Genomic DNA, 17,441 nt, shown 5'->3' on the forward strand with positions numbered 1-17,441 from the left:
CCCCTCCCTCGCCCTCCGCCTCTCCTTTCAGCTTTCCGCTCCAAAATTAAACAAAAGCTTCCACCTCGTCTCTCTGCTCCCCTTCCATCGGCGAAGGAGCGGGCGGCGGGGTACCTCCACAGCGCCACGCGTTCCCGCCGGCCCGGTCTCCCGCCTCCGGTGGTGGCCCGGTGCGATCTCTGTTTACGGCAATGCGCATGAAGAATTAGGTCGCCCGGGCTCTTTCGCTCTTCTTTCGCCGGATCCTGTTTAATATGCCCTCGATCGTCGCGAAATCTTCCTGCCCCAAGACGTTGATCGATGGGGACGTCGATGGCAATGGAGGCGGCGGCAAGACGCATATCTACTTGAACATTTACGATATCTCGCCGGTGAATAACTATCTGTATTGTTTTGGGCTAGGAATCTTCCATTCTGGGATTGAAGGTGCGTCTTTTATGGCTTAAATTTGATACAATACAATCCGTTACTATTTTCATTCCAACGAGGAACCAAAATTTGGCACTGTATTCCTTCGTATAAACTTTGATTAATTTCCCTTTCATATCTGTTGCAAATTGCATATGCTATGGATTTAAATCAGTTGAATTTCATTAAATAATGATGCCTCATCAATGTTGGAAAATATGCATCACAAACGCGCAAACCTTTTAGGTTCAGCAACTTCTTAGAATAAAACTAATTTGCTCTTCTTTTTTCTTATTGAGATAGGTCAACCACTGTTAATGAATTTCATCAAATGTTGATTCTAGATGAATTTTGGTAAAATGCATCACAAACTCATAAATCTTTCTGGTTCAACTAATTTGCTCTTCGTTTTTCCTATTGAGATAGTTCAACCACTGTAAATTTATTTCATCATGATAATGATGCCTGCTGCATATTGAAATAATGTATCAAAGACTCACAGATCTTAGGCTCAAAAACTTCTTAAAATGTTACTAATTAATTCTTGTTTTTCCTATTGAGGTTCTTTAAACACTGAATGAGCTAAGGACTAATGGGATGTTGCAAGGCTTTCCGCTTTCATTGCCGTATTATTTTTTGAAAGAAAGTAGATGTGCATTATATCTAACCGTTAGCAATTTAGAAAATACTAACCTTTTCAGTTGATTTGTTGTTGTCTACTGTGATTATGAATTTGTCAAAATTAATGTGTGTGTATATATATATATGTCCCTTTTAATAATTGTTCTTAATCTCATTGCTTATGTTGGTTAATTAAGGATCATTTGCCGAACATTGTGGTGATTCCTTGATAACTGCTTTTTTGATCTAAGAAAACTATGATTTCCTCTGATGAAAGATTGTCCATCTTTATCTTGGCATATGGAAATACTTTGTAGCATTCTACCCACCTGAGTTTAACAAAATTGACTTCTTACCCATTTCATAAACATTTTACTTGTTTACTAGACATCCCATATCTTTTCTTTAAATTACTTTTCTCAGTTTTGATTTTCTTTAAAAAATTGAATCCCTTCAACTTGTTAGTAGTATATATCACCTTGATGAAAATTAACGCATAAAAAAGTGAGAGTATATTCTTTCAACAATAGGTGGGTAACGATTTCAGTATTGTCATCATCATCAACTTCAAGCACTTTTTTTTTCCCAACTATTCAGAGCCGGCTACAGAGCACTTATGCCTTTATTTAGCTCTATGCAAATCTATGTTACTAATACTGGATGATAATGGTAAATGTATTAATGTGGATGAGTAAAGTGCTACAGAAATTTGCAAGGTGAGAAATTAAGATGATTTATATACCATAATTTTCCATCAAATCTAAGTGCATTTAGTATTTGTTCATTTTTTTAAGATCATGAATTCAATCCCTTGTAAAATTCATTCTGCCTATTTTGCACTCACGGTTTTCTCTCCTATAGATCCATAATTCTTTTCTTAATTTTTCCTTGAAGCTCATGGCACAGAATATGGATTCGGAGCTCATGAGTTTTCTATGAGTGGGGTGTTTGAAGTGGAGCCTAAAAGCTGTCCTGGATTTTCATTCAAACGAACTGTGTGGTTGGGCACTACTAATATGTCTCGTTCTGAATTTCGCTTATTTATGGAAGATCTTTCTGAGAAGTATTATGGGGATACCTACCATTTGATTGCCAAGAACTGCAACCATTTCACGGACGAAGTAAGCACGCAACTAACAGGGAAACGGATTCCAGGCTGGGTGAATCGACTCGCTAAACTAGGTTAGTATCCTGATCCAAAAACATATTATCTAATCCAAAACATTGAGACATTAAATGATGTGGGGATTGGGAAGTTTTAGGATCATGTTGCAGCTGCATTCTCCCACAAACCATTCGGGCAGGTACAGTAGGAGAGTTACCACCTCGACTATCTTCTTCCGGTGAGTCAGTAAACAATTACACAGTTTACTTTTTCTTTTGCTTCTCTGAAACTAAATTCATTTACTTTTGATCTTCAAAATTTTCTTTTGATATTTATATTTATATATTTCAAAAACTTGTTTGCAGATGGGTCAGATATATTCGATTTGTCATCCTTAGATGCATTCGTGGAAGATTCATCACCTTTTAAAGAAACAAAGCAATGATTTTGTGCATTCAGAGGACAAGCAAACCAAAGAATTGATAGAAGCCAAGTGATTTGTTTTTAGCTTGTTTCCTTGTCTTCATCTTTGCTTGTGATTTAACCATTGAGTTTTATTTGCAAAAAAAAAAAAAAAAAAAACTGTTTGGTTTCTCTTGTTCATGTGGCTGATGTTTCAGAATTTAAAGTCTTCATCATCTGTGGCAAATGCAATATTTTGTAAATCTTCAATCTACTTTCCAATACATTGCATATGAATTTGATTGAATGAGCAAGTGGCTTTTGCATACAAAGAACAAAGATGGCCCTTGTGAGTTTAACGTTTAGTAACTATATGGCATTCTGTAAACTAAACCTAACTCGATTTGATTATGATTTATGTAATATGATTTTTTTAGATATTAAAAGCTTCTTTTGCATCTTTAGATTTAATCTGTAATTTTGCCCCATCAAAAGCTGTTCGCTGTATTTATTCATACCGTCATATACCGAGGGACTTTCATCACAGTGATTCTATCCGTTGATCAGAGATTTTGGCGAGATCAAAATCGTCGATTTCGTTATCAATTTCTAGAACGAAACGTCGTACAGATTCTTTTACCCACTTAAAATTTGCCACGTATGAGCGTTGTCCCACAGCTTTTTCGTAAGCAACCTTCGACCCGCCCACGACCAAGGAGACAAACACGCCTCTTTCGCTTCCCTCTTTCTCCTTGCTCCTTCTGCATTAGGGTTTGCTACCTCTCACTCGATCCGCTCGCGCGATCTTGTTCTCGTTCGGCGGTCGAGGAGATGGACGAGGGAAGCAATAGCACCACTAGCTTCCCCAAGCCCCACGTTCGCGGCGGTGGCGGCCTCTTCTCCCTCGGCACGCCAGCCTTTTCTAGCTGCCAGTCGGCCTCCACTAGTGGCAGTGCCGGCTCGCCCTCCAGCAGGAGTGAAATAGTGGCAACGACTCCCGCCAGCGAGAATACCTTGGTCAGGCTGAACCACCTCGATATCCACGGGGACGACGAGGGGACGCCCGAAGGAGCCGTGAGGTGAGGGGTTTGTTGGGTGTTTTTAGGTGAATTGTTTGAAACCGTTAACAATTTGGTAATCCAAAAAAGTAATTTGCAGTGACAGAGCACGAAAAAAAATTGGTGCTAGTGGGTGTGAATAATTGGGCATGATGTGGTTTCTGTTTTGTTGGGAACAAATGAGAATTTAGAAGAATGCATCATTAATGAAATTCCATATACGATTATTCTCCTTAATTTGTTGAAATGACATAACTCCTCACACCCACATTGCAAAAAATTAAAAATTCTCCATTTACTTAGTTACTGCTGAATAGTTCTAATCGGAAATTATATTGCGCTGTGGTTTTTGTGAATCCGTATTCTATTTAATATTAGTAGATCAAAATTCATCATGCAGAGGAAATTTTATTAAGATTGACCAAGCGTGTATTTTGCAGTGGTAAAAAGAAAAAAAGGAGTTCTCGGGCTGTTTCAGGTGATAAAAGTGGCAGGGGTCTTCGACAATTCAGTATGAAAGGTAATTGCATACCTAGTGACAATGTTTATTTTTCTACAATCCACACATTCTACAAGATTCATGTTATCAAGAAAAGGCAGCAATTAGAAGTTTTGACCAGCTTAGCTCTGATGTTTTCTATATTGGATGTTATGAAAATTGAAAGCAGTATGTTTTCACTGATACTGTTGGGTTTACTATTCGATTTTTAAATATTATTCACACTTATTCTTTGTTTCTTTTGTCATGCCTATATGCTCAGTTTGTGAGAAAGTCGAAAGCAAGGGGCGAACCACTTATAATGAGGTTAGCTTTATCTTGGTGAATTACCTGTTTTGCTTCTGTTTGCAATATTAATAATATATTATTATTAAAATTTGCATTATTTGTCTTTCATTAGATCTTTTCTTCTTGAAGACACCAAACTATATAAATGTACCTATCAGTTAACAGATACTAGTAATGCTCATCTCATACATTTAAGTATTCTAGATTCTTACGCAAGTGAGGGCTATAATGTTTGGGGCTGGATTTTGGGCTCCATGAATCATGTTGTAAATTTGCCAACTGAACTCTTACTGCTTAAAGAATTTAGGTTTGGTTTTAGCTGCTTTGCCCAAGAAGGATGTCTCAAAAAAATCCTTTGGCGCCATTTTCTGGGTACAACAGGTTGGTGTGGTTTAGTTGTTTTCGCTACTGCCTGTGTTGCCAACTCATATACATTCAATGATCCTAGAATCTGATTACATGACAATCTTTTTGTTGTGTTTTTAATCACTTCCATGCTCTACACAGTTGCTTCTAAATTTTTTTAGAAATGAATGATGAGGGTATTAATGTCTAACATGGAGTGTTGGATGTTCAACATAGGTACAGAGTGGCTAGCTGAAGAATTTGAGTATCATAAGTTATTTGATGTTATGAAATCCTAGCTCTATTTATAGTGCTTTATTTCTTTGAGGTGTATTTGCTTGACTTTGCTTCTCGAAGCCTCATCTTTTCCTTAAATTCATTTCAGGTTGCAGATGAACTTGTCACTGAATTTACAAATCCCCAAAATAATCCAGGATCTCAAGATCAGGTACTTGACAAAGTGTCTGAGCTATTTAAGATTTTATGCATTGTTTACTTTGTTTGAATAGCTTGATCTTTGGAAATGCATTATCTAATATCTATTACTGAAGCAGCAACAATATGATGAGAAGAACATACGGCGAAGGGTATATGATGCACTAAATGTTCTCATGGCTATGGATATTATCTCTAAAGATAAAAAGGAGATACATTGGAAAGGTTTACCTCGAACTAGTCTAAATGATATCGAAGAATTAAAGGTTTGCTCTTGTTTATACTTCAATCTACTGTTTGCATCATGTTATTGAGCTTTTCAGCATGGATAGCCTTGTAATATGGCTTAAAATACTGATTTGTAATTCCATATTCTGTTACAGGCAGAGCGAATTGGATTGAGGAGCAGAATTGATAAGAAAACTGCATATTTGCAAGAGTTGCATGATCAAGTATGACAGTTTGAGTGCCAAATATCTTTATTGATTCCCAATAAGACATCTTTTCTAGTTTGAAGAAATTGTATATATCTGATATGGTAGTTATATTACCACCTCTATTGTTCAGTGGAAGAAACATATTACTCATGCCACGCCTGTTATCTCTATTAATTTCTTTTATAGTGTTCAGTTCCATTTACCAAGTATTTGATTACTATGAGGAGTCCACACAATTCAAAATTTTTTAAGTCATCTATAATTAGCAATACCAGAGGCTAACAAGGCTAAACAAACTGTATAAAATCTACCATTCTCAAATAATAATTGAAAGTGTTCCTATGCGGTAAGGGATATCATCACCATGTCATTTTAGTAGACCATATATTAAAAACCATCTGAAATGTCTCAATGCCAACCAAATCTCCACTGTGAATACGTTATGCTTGTTATTTATTTATTTTAGCTTTAAAAATGTCTGGAGTTTGTTCTCTAGCTTATTTCATGATTTAACGATAGTGAGAAGATAATTTGAATTATGCTCTCTTATGGTGAAACAATAGTTACCCATTCTCTAAAGATGAATTCAGAACAATCCATAACTTGGTTATGGATTGTGCTTAGTAACTTGGTTATCTCTTGTGCTTAGTAATGATTCAATTTCTCCATTTTTTTTTTACAGTATGTAGGTCTCCAAAACTTGGTTCAAAGAAATGACAAGTTATATGGATCAGGAAATCTTCCATCTGGTGGTGTTGCTTTACCATTTATCTTGGTTCAGGTACCATGTTGCATTCTTCTTTTGTGCATCTGCGTTTGAATTTTTTTAATGGCTATTGCAGTTACATTTCAGGATTTTGTTGGTAACGACAAAGTAAGTGGCCAGTTGTTTTTGAGTAAATGTTTAAATGGCAATTGCTCATTATCGAAGTGTGGATTTGAGATGCTTATGTTTGAGAACAAATACTAGTCTACTACAGTTCATTGACATATAATAGATGCAAGCAAAGCAACTTGGTTTCCTCAAGATGCTGATATGAATTCGTCAGGTTTCACGCATGTATATATCCTTCTAATTTGTTAGTCATCAAATATTAAGGCTTAATTGTCATTTGAATTCTTATGGATATTTTGTAGCATTTCTAGAATACACCACATTTGTGATCTTTTGTGGTTTATGGAACATAAATGTTAAAACATCTGGAGGATGTATCGTAAGATCATGCATGCTTCTTCTTTTCGCTAGAGACAATATCCGCCAATGTATAAAGATTCTTGGAATTGCTAATGCAATTTAGGCACATGATAATCTAATATTTCCTTTTAAATGATGATTAACAGACACGCCCACATGCTACGGTCGAGGTAGAAATTTCAGAAGATATGCAACTTGTACATTTTGACTTCAACAGGTAATGTTATATATTATCTTATGAGCTGCTTTCTCATCAAAAACTGACTTTTCATTTTTATATTCTTGATGTTCTTAAGTAGAAAATGCAATATTAATGACGATTATTATCAAATGGTTCGGAGCAGCTCTCGCTCCAATGTTCTCCTTAACCCGTTAGATCATTCACACATCAACTATTATCTCGTTCACTGATTTTGCTGTAACTTTAAACTGCAGTACCCCGTTTGAGCTACACGATGATTCCTACGTGGTTAGAGCAATGGGATTGTGCACGCGAGAAAAAAATGATGGTTCTCTAGCACCTTGCTCTGATGGAGGTGATGGCTCGAGCATGATGGGTGCGAGTCAGAAGCAGACATCACCATCTTCTAGGGCTAATTCTATGGCCAGAGTGTTAGCTTCTCCTCCTAAACCCGGAATTCTAAAATCGCGTGTGAAGAATGAACATTAATCTCAAAAGTTTACAGCCTTCTCATTGTTGCCTCAATGCTTGCTTGTTATCGATTGTCATTTTCTTCACGAAGTAAATATAAATAAGTCGATAAGCTGGGGAAGCTAATTGGGTTTGTTTGCTAACTTAATCTTTTTAACAAGTCGGGATGGCCCCTTAGGGTTCAACACCTGCACTTGTGGTTCTCAGGTATTTCCATCTTCCCATGTTATTGTAATGTATTCGTAAAGTTTCTCCCTTCTTGCAATAGTTTCCTTGAGTTATATAGGAAGTAGTTCTGGTACTCAATTACCTTGACGATTTGTATGCACTGGAAGGAAGCCATTTAATTGTGTAGATTTGTATTAAGAAAATTGGATATGATTAAAAAAGATCTTAAAAATTCGATGTTATTTGTATTTTTCTTTTTCATACGAACTCAATAGCTTATCTAATTAGTCCATTAAAAAAATGTATTTACATGTGTGCGAGTTTGCTTCATGGTTTATTTAATAATTTTTATTTTATCTTGTATAATTTAGAATATTAATCTGAGCATAAGTTTAGAAGGGCAAAATGATAAATGCTTATTCAATTATTCAATGCATTTTAAAAACCTATTCACTTTTTTAGTTTTCTTGTCAAATTGGTTTATTCCTTATCAAGATCTCTTATCAAATAAGTTTAAATTTAAAAAAATATTTTTCATATGTAGATATATTTGAAAGAATTATGTTTCTTTTCCTCCTTTGTTTTCTAATGCAATATAACGTGATTATTTGGTGATTGTATTATATATTTCATCAACATAATTATAAACACAAAATAAAATAAAATATTGTCTTATTTTAGAATTTAATTTTTTAAGTACATCCTTACAATGCTTGTTATTAGATGTGCAATGCAATCAAAGTTATTTTATTTATATTTAAACTATATAGGTTCAAAAAAATAAAAATACAATGCAAAAATGAAATACTTTAAAAATTAAAGTTATTAAAATGTTTTAATGGTTTTTCTTTGTTCTAGATTAATTTTTAAAAACATTTTCCACCTAACAAACAAACTGCGGCAAGCAAGAAGTGAAACCAAAAACATCTATCTAAACTTAAAAAGGTAACACTATAATTCAACAACATCAATATGCAAATCCTAGAACTCTCGAGTTCTGAGTTCTCTCTCATGCTGCAAAAGGTTGGAATTCTCTCATCAATGAATGCGGGACTACACGAAACATGGCACAGAGATCGCAAATGCAACCATGAGAGAGAGAGAGAGAGAGAGAGAGAGAGAGAGAGAGAGAGAGAGAGAGAGAGAGAGAGGGAAGGAGAAGGAGAAGGAGGAGGAAAAAAAACTTTTTAATAACGTTAGGAATTTACGCTAATGAAAGTATGCAAATCTACAAAGAAAAAAGAAAATAAAAGAAAAGTAAAACAAGAGATGGAATACAAACAGTTGCATCAGCTACTGCACCTAAAGTACGAATAGGATAATTTATCTCAAGCTTGTTCATCCATTCTCTCTAGGTGCAGGTGCAAATGCAGCCATTTGAGACCATCTTCAGCTGGCTTGGCATCATCCATGGCTACGAGAGCAAAAACAGCATGGGCTTTGTACAAGGTGTGAAAAGAAAGGATTCCCCTGCCCTCTCTCTCTCTCTCTAGTTTGGAGACAAGATACAAATAATATTAATAGAAGAATCAGCGAAAGCGACTATCTGATTTTAATCATTAATAATAATATTTTTTTCTTATGTTGCAACTAGCGCAGTAATGATGATCGATGACTAGTCTGTGGGCGGTTGGCGGTGGGGAGTTGTCCAGCACGTGAAGTGGGTTCTGGTTCACGTGGATGGAGCCGTGCGCAGCCAATGCCACATCGACGCGGCGCGTGCTCTTGTCGTCCCACTTACGCCAGCTCGGAATACGCGTTCCCAATCCCACGTGCTCATGCGCATCCACAGAAAACATATCTTTGTTTGTTTGATTCCCATTTTAATGACGTGGCATGACTCCAGACTGATGAACTATGAAATGGACGAAATTAAAGAAGAAAGCAAGAAATAAATTCAAAGCCTGATGAATCTCGGCCAAACCTCAGCTCAATACGAAGATCGATGTAGATTGATTTGACATTCCAGCCGACACCACCACATGCCACATGAAGGAGGAAGAACAAGTCGCCAAACGAATTCTTTGATCGAGAATATCAAATACTATCAGTTTACTGAATAAGATATCGGTAGGAAGGAAGGATCATCGTGAAATTAATACTTTCATTAATAATTTGAAGTTTCATAACTGTCTAATGCACAAGCCTTATTAAGCTTTTATTTGCATTAATAACTAATGTTCCTACTACACAGCCAATGTTAAGTTAATACGCCATCAATTGGCATTTTTTTAACAAATAAAATGAAAATAATTAACCATTCGTCGCACACACACATATATATACTATATTCTAAGCCTGGAGCGAGTCATATGTGTATCTGGGTCGAAAATTAATTTTTAATCGAATTCCTTTTCTTTCCTTTAAGGACCAACTCCACGTCAGCTGGAATTATGAACGTCGTATCGTAATGGGATCCACTTTTCCTCGAATCACGAGTTGACACCTAAGCAATAGTGTAACGGGCAATTGTTTTCCACCGCGGGTCATCTCCATCTCTAGCACCTACCTTGTTGATTGCGGAAGCGACACCGCCTGCCGCTGCCGCCGCCACGAGCGGTCGAGCTTCCCCTCGAGCGCCCGCAGCGCATGCCATGTCGCATCGCCATCCGCCATCGGATGGTGGAACAGCAGAGCTCGCCGTAGGGCCGGGTCCCACAGGTTGCGCTGGATCGTCGACAGGTTGGTGGCCGCCACGTGGTTCAGCAGCTCCTCCAGCCTCCCTACGTCGGCCTCCGCCAGCGACAGCGAGATCTCCGTCCACCGCACCGCCTCCGGGAACGGCAGCCGAATGCCGTCTGCGATGACAACCGGCACGCAACCGAGCGCCACCGCCTCCACCAGCCGTGGGCTCCAAGGCGCCCACCCCAGCGGGCACAGGCAGAACACAGATCGCGCCATCTCCGATCGGTATCCGTCGAACCGCTTTCGCCGCAGGTAAAACTTCCGATTCCCGGCGTACCGCCTCCATATCTCCGTCCGCACTCTCCTGCACAAGTAACCGGCAACATGTTCGATGAAATCACCCAACCAAACCCCGTCCCAATCCTGTCTTCGGGAGGCTTACTTGCTGTAGAAGCGGCCGCTGATGTTCTTAGGGTGGACTTCCATCTTACCGCGGAAGAACGCGAAGATGTCGCGCTTCATCTTCTCCGGCGCCGGCCACTGCTCTTCGATATCCGGCTTGATGTATGGCGGAATCAAAACGTGCTCGGCTCGCTGGCAAGGGTGCGGCGAACTCACGCCGAAGGTTTGCAGGATGATCGATTCCTGCATGAAATCCGGTATTCCATCCGCAATTGCCGCATCTTCCTGCGCCCATTTTGATTTTCTTCATTTTCCAGTCAAAAAAAAAATCGAAATTTGATGGTTTTCACGGTAAAATTATCAATTTTGAATAGCAGATGTAGATCAGGGAGGAGATGGTCAGTGGAATCACCATGGCGTGGAAGCAGGCGCCGAAGTCATGAGAGGCGACGAAGAAGTGGTCACGGCCGCGGGAGCGGTTCCAGAAGGGGAACTCGGTTGAGAGGAAGCGGACGGCGGAGGCGAGAAGCGGACGAGCGTGGTGGAGAGAAGGGAGGCCGGTGGGGGTGCTGAAATTGCAGGAGACGTACACGGGGACGAAGAAGAGGTCGGCGTCGTTTGGATCCAACACCCGGCCGGCGAAATCCACCAGCCCCTCGTGCACCGCTACCTCCGCCGCGAACAGGTGGCTGCCGCACCTCGCGTTGGACGTCAACCAGTCACGGTTAAAGCTCGGCGGCAGCTCGTACACGTAAATCTTAAGGGAAGGCGAAAAGGATGAAATTCGGGGGGCTTCGCCGAGTGCTCGAGGCGCATTATTGAGAGAGGGTGGTTCTGAGCGGCAGCGGCTGGAGCGAGGCGGATGCATCGGCAGCAGCGGAGGAGGAGGAGGAGGAGGAGGAGGAGGAGGTGGTGGTCGTAGTGGTCGTGGTGGTCACGAATAGGAAAACAGTGAGAACCGTCCAAAGAAGCCATTTTTGGTACTCAAGCTGGTGGCGCCCAGGATGAGCTCGCCGGGAGAGCAGCTTCATGTGGCGCGAGGAGGCGGAGCGAGAGATTGGCTTGAGCTCCGGCATGGCATGAGGATTCGAAGGTGGAGTGGGATCGAAGGAAAGGGATGGGAAAAAATTTATGAAGAAGATTGGATTTTAGTGCTTCGACGGAGAGGGCTGTGTTGTCATTTTGTGGCTGTCGAACTCGAATCTGTATCCTGTCACTTTTTAATTATGGCTAAATCTAGTTAACTAGATTCAAAGATTTAACTATTAGCTAAATCTAGATTAAAAGGCCTAAATCCATAACGGATCTAACTACCTGTTCGATGTAATTGGTTTGCACTTGGTTTAGCACGGGATTAGCAACAGTGAGGAATATCTATTTAAAAAAACATTAAAAATTCTCAATATTTTATTTTGTAATTTTTTTTGTCATTATTTGGAATATTAGAGTCCGTTTGACTTGAACCGGGACTCGGACTTTTTTCCTTCTTAAACCCATCTCGCTATCTCTCGATTTTTCCTTTCGGCCATGGCTTTGCTCTTCCCAGCCGTTCCACTCTTCTCCTCCTTCCCCTCTTCCTCGGCCTCCTCCAAACCCTCGCTCCCCCTCCTCTCCTTCCTCCGCCGCCGCTCCTTCCGCGCTTTCCCCCCTATCGCTGCCGCCCGCAGTGCTGACCAGTTCAATCCTTCGCCCTCCGACAGCGACCCCCCGGAGGTACCCGAAGACTCCTCCCACGGGGTCTCCCGTTTCAGCCAGTTCGAGCGTCAGGTCTCCCGCGCCCAGCGCCGCCAGGACGAGCAGTTTAAGAAGGACCTGCCAGTTTTTCTCCAGGCGCTTGCCGACGTGGAGGACCCGCCCCTTCTTCCCGGAGACTCCTCTTCCTCCGGAGACGATCTCTTTGGCGATATTGATCGAGCCATCGCCCTCAAGCGCCAGGAATTCGTGAAGCAGGGACTTTTGCCGCCGAATCCCTCGAAAAATCAGTCGCCGCCGCCTTCGGATGAGGTTCTTGCGGGCATCGAAGAGCTTACTCCCGAGGAGGTCGTCGACCTTGAGGAGATCCAAGAGCTCCAAGGCCTCACTGTCATCTCGGACGACGACGACGATCAATCCGATGAGGAAAACCCTTTCGATAATCGCGATGGTGAGGTTACTGAGCCGGGATCCAATGGGGCAGCCTCGGAGTCCTTGTTTGATCTTGATGTGGATGCCTTCGGGAGATCTCCTGCCCGAATTTTAGAACCCAAGTTCAAGATGACCCTCGCGGAGCTCCTGGATGAGAGCCCAGTAGTGCCGGTTTCCGTCTATGGTGATTTGGAGATCTCAATCTCTGGAATACAACACGATCCAAAGGAAGTTACTGTGGGCGATCTCTTCGTCTGCTGCAATAGTTCCAAGATGGACGGGCATGACTACCTCACTGAGGCTGATAAACGAGGAGCAGTGGCATTGGTTGCTGATAAGCAGATAAACATTGAAGAGACCTTAGGATGTAAAGCTCTGGTCATCGTGGAGGACACCAGCACAGTGCTTCGCATCCTTGCTGCCTCATTTTACAGGCACCCTTCGAATAGCATGTCTGTCATTGGGGTCGCAGGAACACACGGTAAAGCCACCACCTCTCACTTGGTTAAGGCAATGTATGATGCTATGGGATTGAGGATGGGGATGTTAGGCACACTTGGGTGTTATGTTCATGGTGAGAACAGATTGGATGATCCTAATGCAATAACTGATGCGGTAGTGACACAGAAAATGATGGCAAAGATGGTGCACAACGGGACTGAGGCAGTTGTTATGGAGGTTTCCGCTGACGGTTTGGCTGATAAAAGGTATGATGAGATTGACTTTGATATTGCAGTCTTTACAAATTTGACAAGTGAACACCCTGAATTTGTTGGGAACGAGGAAGAGTATAGGAATGCTCAAGGAAAATTGTTTGCAATGATGGTTGACCCTGAGAGGCATCGGAAAATTGTGAACATCGATGATCCAAATGCTCCTTATTTTGTTGCACAGGGGAATCCAGAAGTTCCTTTTGTGACTTACTCATTGGAGAATAAGAATGCTGATGTTCACACTTTAAAGTTTGAGCTTTCATTGTTTGAGACGCAGGTGCTGGTGCAAACACCCAATGGAATTTTGGAGATCTCTTCTGGGTTACTGGGGAGGCACAACATCTATAACATTCTTGCAGCAGTTTCAGTTGGAATAGCTGTAGGAGCACCATTGGAGGACATTGTGAGGGGAATCGAGGAAGTTGATGCAGTTCCTGGTAGGTGTGAGCTTATAGACGAGGAGCAAGCATTTGGGGTAGTTGTAGACCATGCAAAGACACCTGAGGCTCTGTCCAGACTTTTGGATGCTGTTAGAGAGCTTGGTCCTCGTAGAATTATCACTGGTATGCTATTTTCCTTTTCCATGTACATAAATATCTTTTGCTTCTTATTCTCTTTTATCTTCAGTTCTCATTCAACCAGATTTTATTTTTATTTTGACCATAATTTCCTTGAAGTTTACACATCATACTGCCTGAGCTATTACTTAATACCTTGTTTTTAATGCTTTGCCAGCTAAGTGAAGTTTACAGCATGAAATTCATTGACCTTTTGAAAGTAGTCTAGTTTCTATTGTAGGTCGCAATAGCTAGAGTGATCTTCTTAGCACAGAATCAAGATTGGATAGACTACCAATCTGGCTTACTAAATTTACTATTCTAAATAGATGAATATATCCTTTGGTAGCAGAAACCTTTCTCACCGCAGATGTTCTTTATGCAGTCATTGGATGTGAAGGTGAGCTAGAGAGAGGCAAGAGACCTCTGATGACAAAGATCGCGACTGACAAAAGTGATGTGGTTATGTTGACATCTGACAATCCGAGAAATGAAGATCCATGTGTGTCCTCTACCTCAGTCTAAGCTTATGGTGTTCTTTCTGTCAACCTTGTTTATACCCTTTGTCATTGAAGCTCTTTGAATTATGGTTTGGGCCACTTTCCTGTAATACTGAGATGATTTTTTCTCCCATTTATCTAGTGGACATCTTGGATGACATGTTGGCTGGTGTTGGGTGGACTATGCAAGATTATTTGAAATATGGTGAAAATGATTACTATCCACCCTTATCAAATGGCCATAGGCTTTTCTTACATGACATCAGAAGAGTTGCTGTGCGCTGCGCTGTAGCAATGGGCGAGGAAGGTGATGTAGTTGTAAGTTCACAGTGGTCCTTTTACGTATTCACTACTTACATTTTGTTTCTTGTTTTTTTTTTTTTGTATTTTTTCTATATTGCTTAAGTGGTAGGTGGTAAATAATAATTTGCTTCATCTACCATGGCTCATGATGCTAAATTGCCTGGCTGGATTGGGTGCCAAGTAATGTTAACAAATGAAGAAGAATACAGTGACAAACTGCTACTAGTGTGCTTCTTTTAATGCCAATTCAATACCTGCCTTTCCTGAAAACTTGAAAGGGTCTAGTTCAGTATTTTGTGCAATAAAATTTTATTTAGTCAATGTGTTAGGAATCTGATTAGTACCAAAACAATCACATCAGGCTATGTTACATTTGTTTGGGCCAGTTATATGGTTCTTCCATTAGAGTTATCATCAGTAATCGTAATATTCAGTTCTGACTCCAACTAGAGTTTCACTCACTTATTAAACCATTTTAAATTATTATAACAGTTGCTTTTTCATATATATATATATATATATATATATATATATATTGCTTTTGATATATCTTTAAAATAATCTGTGATGAAATGCAGTAATGAAGATTGGTACGTACATCTGTGTATAAGTTTGAGAAGTATAAATATATATTAATACTTCTGCTAAATTACTATTTAAATGAGGTAAAGTAAACTACCATCATTTTATCATTACTACAATCAAACTTTGTTAGTCCTAACTATTTGGCATCATCTAGATAGATCTAAATATATATGTCCTGTTCTCTGTTTACTTTTTATTTCGTTTAGTTATCTTTCTTTGTCATTTTGCACACACCACATCCTTGAGGATGCTAGTCGATTCAGGTTGTCGCTGGGAAAGGCCATGAGACATATCAAATCGAAGGCGACAAGAAGGAATTTTTAGATGATAGGGAAGATTGCAGAGAAGCATTGCAGTATGTTGATGAGCTGCACCAAGCTGGAATAGACACTAGTGAATTCCCATGGAGGTAAGAACAGAAGATCTTTCCACTAAGGCCGGGTTTGGCATTGCATTTGCATTTCAGAAGTGGAAAGTGTCATTTCCTTTGACCTGAAGTAGATTGTATAAAAGCATGCATCTCCAAAATATTTGCTAGCTTGCATCTCCAAATAGCTACACGAAGCAATTTTATCACCTACACTCTTTCTTATTTGTCTCGATTTGTTGTTGCTTACCACAGATTACCGGAGAGTCACTGAAGGTTTGCTGGTGAACTAGCTGTACAATTGAAAAAGCTGCTAATTTGCGATTATTATGACAGTTAAAGCATGTTGTGAAAGAACACTTTTGTCCATCAAGAAGATCAGATCATCAGGTGCGTTCATCACATTAAAGCTAGGAACTGTAGAATGAGGTGAATCTGAAATAGTTCCTACATTTCCTATAAGATTGTTTTTTTAAGGATTAAATACATGTTTAAGCATTTGGTATCGGATATCTTTTGGCTTGAAGTTAGTTTCTTTGTACATATTATTTAAAACTATGAGATTTCTTCCAACCTAAACAAACCTGAAGAATGTGCATCCTATTATTTTAAGATTTGTCTGGTCAGTTGGAATGGAACTACTAGTTGCTTTACTTATGGCTATTGTATATTTCGAATTGGTTCAATGTGTTAATTTCGACTACATTTATGTAGTTAATCCATAACAATAGCTATTCTGTCACCTATAAATCTATCCCAAAATGGTTGTTGCTTATTTATTCTACGTGTTCTTGCTCCATTCAACTTGCCCATACTTTGAACGAGCAACGCAAGTTGTTCGGTTGAAAAATATTTGTCATTCAATTATTTTTGGTTAAACAAAATTTCAATAAAATTAATAATAAATTGTCAAGACAACTAAATACATCATATTTATACAATTGAATGGAAGAAAAAACATATTCGGTAGCTTGATAGTGATTACATGCATATCAAAGATCAATAGACTACGGGAAGTTGTTCTAAATTTCATTGTCACCTTTATCATAAAGTTTGTTTCGAGTAGAAAATTACAAATTGGTAATTAGTCAAACTATTAAAAATCAGTTGGCAGATGCTATAAGACTACCAGTTCAAATTAATTATAGAATCAATGACGCTCAATCAATTTGTCTTATACTTTATTAAAATCGTGGATTGCTAGGATTAACAAACTATCATATCAATCCATCGATGATGAAGATTGAGTTGGGAAGAAGATTGAGATTGAGAGAAATAAAAAAATACTAAGGAAATTCAATTATTTTCTTTCTATTTTCAAAAATAGCAACGAGTCTAAGTCATGCGCTTTGGAGGTCAACGCATGCTCGTCCGTCAACTATCGAAAAGTCAAAGGGAATCTGTGGAACAGATAAACATTCTGATATTGAACCTGCCGGTACAAAATGATAACACTAATAATTTTACATTTAATATATTAAAATGTAGTTTAATTTTGATCTAATTTTATAAATCAAAATTAAATTTAAAACTGATAAAGGAAAAACAGTATTGGGGCTAAATTTTGGAAAAAATAAATAAATTGGACCAATATATATATATATTATTTTGCAAATACATTACATGCCATTTCTTGATTAGAGAGTGAAAAA

At 39.3% G+C, this 17,441-nt stretch overlaps 4 protein-coding genes across 6 annotated transcripts; 3 read left to right on the forward strand and 1 right to left on the reverse strand.

Annotated features, from left to right (window-relative positions):
- The first annotated feature begins 6 nt into the window (after positions 1–6).
- On the forward strand, positions 7–2,820 carry LOC141836969 (deSI-like protein At4g17486). 2 transcript variants are annotated; one of them, XM_074724458.1, is made up of 4 exons: positions 7–426; positions 1,924–2,211; positions 2,286–2,372; positions 2,500–2,820. In XM_074724458.1, the coding sequence occupies exons 1-4, from the start codon at positions 255–257 to the stop codon at positions 2,577–2,579; spliced, it is 627 nt and encodes a 208-aa protein (XP_074580559.1). In that variant the 5' UTR covers positions 7–254; the 3' UTR covers positions 2,580–2,820. The 2 variants fall into 2 exon arrangements, with proteins under 2 accessions (XP_074580559.1, XP_074580560.1); XM_074724459.1 differs by having other exon boundaries at positions 2,292–2,372.
- A 494-nt stretch (positions 2,821–3,314) lies between these two features.
- Positions 3,315–7,763, forward strand: LOC141836965 (transcription factor-like protein DPB). Its single transcript, XM_074724453.1, has 9 exons — positions 3,315–3,615; positions 4,035–4,114; positions 4,356–4,399; positions 5,112–5,174; positions 5,281–5,427; positions 5,545–5,613; positions 6,281–6,379; positions 6,940–7,010; positions 7,229–7,763. Exons 1-9 carry the CDS (start codon positions 3,368–3,370, stop codon positions 7,461–7,463), a joined length of 1,056 nt encoding a protein of 351 aa, XP_074580554.1. The 5' UTR covers positions 3,315–3,367; the 3' UTR covers positions 7,464–7,763.
- A 2,057-nt stretch (positions 7,764–9,820) lies between these two features.
- LOC141836964 (putative glucuronosyltransferase Os03g0107900) lies at positions 9,821–11,716 on the reverse strand. The gene is given in 4 exon segments (XM_074724452.1): positions 9,821–10,602; positions 10,681–10,925; positions 11,053–11,464; positions 11,466–11,716. Coding segments are annotated over 4 exon segments (1,392 nt in total). The 3' UTR covers positions 9,821–10,118.
- Positions 11,717–12,167: 451 nt separating this feature from the next.
- LOC141836963 (UDP-N-acetylmuramoyl-L-alanyl-D-glutamate--2,6-diaminopimelate ligase MurE homolog, chloroplastic) lies at positions 12,168–16,332 on the forward strand. 2 transcript variants are annotated; one of them, XR_012602520.1, is made up of 5 exons: positions 12,168–14,040; positions 14,420–14,536; positions 14,677–14,841; positions 15,686–15,831; positions 16,045–16,332. XR_012602520.1 is itself a non-coding variant. In XM_074724451.1 (5 exons), exons 1-5 carry the CDS (start codon positions 12,168–12,170, stop codon positions 16,061–16,063), a joined length of 2,331 nt encoding a protein of 776 aa, XP_074580552.1. In that variant the 3' UTR covers positions 16,064–16,332. The 2 variants fall into 2 exon arrangements, 1 of the variants encoding a protein (XP_074580552.1); XM_074724451.1 differs by having other exon boundaries at positions 14,677–14,852.
- Positions 16,333–17,441: the final 1,109 nt, after the last annotated feature.

Source organism: Curcuma longa, chromosome 11, assembly GCF_044706935.1.
Source record: "Curcuma longa cultivar G26 ecotype Majalengka, Jawa Barat chromosome 11, ITB_CL_G26_1.1, whole genome shotgun sequence".
NCBI lineage: Eukaryota > Viridiplantae > Streptophyta > Magnoliopsida > Zingiberales > Zingiberaceae > Curcuma > Curcuma longa.

What these genes read in the sequence shown, in the direction of transcription:
- LOC141836965 (XM_074724453.1), top strand. Translation starts at nt 3,368, where the DNA reads ATGGACGAGGGAAGCAATAGCACCACTAGCTTCCCCAAGCCCCACGTT. An exon ending in ACGCCCGAAGGAGCCGTGAG is followed by an intron (nt 3,616 to 4,034) that starts GTGAGGGGTTTG and finishes TGTATTTTGCAG; the next exon opens with TGGTAAAAAGAAAAAAAGGA. An exon ending in TGCAAGAGTTGCATGATCAA is followed by an intron (nt 5,614 to 6,280) that starts GTATGACAGTTT and finishes TTTTTTTTACAG; the next exon opens with TATGTAGGTCTCCAAAACTT.
- LOC141836963 (XM_074724451.1), top strand. Translation starts at nt 12,168, where the DNA reads ATGGCTTTGCTCTTCCCAGCCGTTCCACTCTTCTCCTCCTTCCCCTCT. An exon ending in TCCTCGTAGAATTATCACTG is followed by an intron (nt 14,041 to 14,419) that starts GTATGCTATTTT and finishes TTCTTTATGCAG; the next exon opens with TCATTGGATGTGAAGGTGAG. An exon ending in GCGAGGAAGGTGATGTAGTT is followed by an intron (nt 14,853 to 15,685) that starts GTAAGTTCACAG and finishes TAGTCGATTCAG; the next exon opens with GTTGTCGCTGGGAAAGGCCA.
- LOC141836969 (XM_074724458.1), top strand. Translation starts at nt 255, where the DNA reads ATGCCCTCGATCGTCGCGAAATCTTCCTGCCCCAAGACGTTGATCGAT. An exon ending in GAATCGACTCGCTAAACTAG is followed by an intron (nt 2,212 to 2,285) that starts GTTAGTATCCTG and finishes GGGATTGGGAAG; the next exon opens with TTTTAGGATCATGTTGCAGC. An exon ending in ACCTCGACTATCTTCTTCCG is followed by an intron (nt 2,373 to 2,499) that starts GTGAGTCAGTAA and finishes ACTTGTTTGCAG; the next exon opens with ATGGGTCAGATATATTCGAT.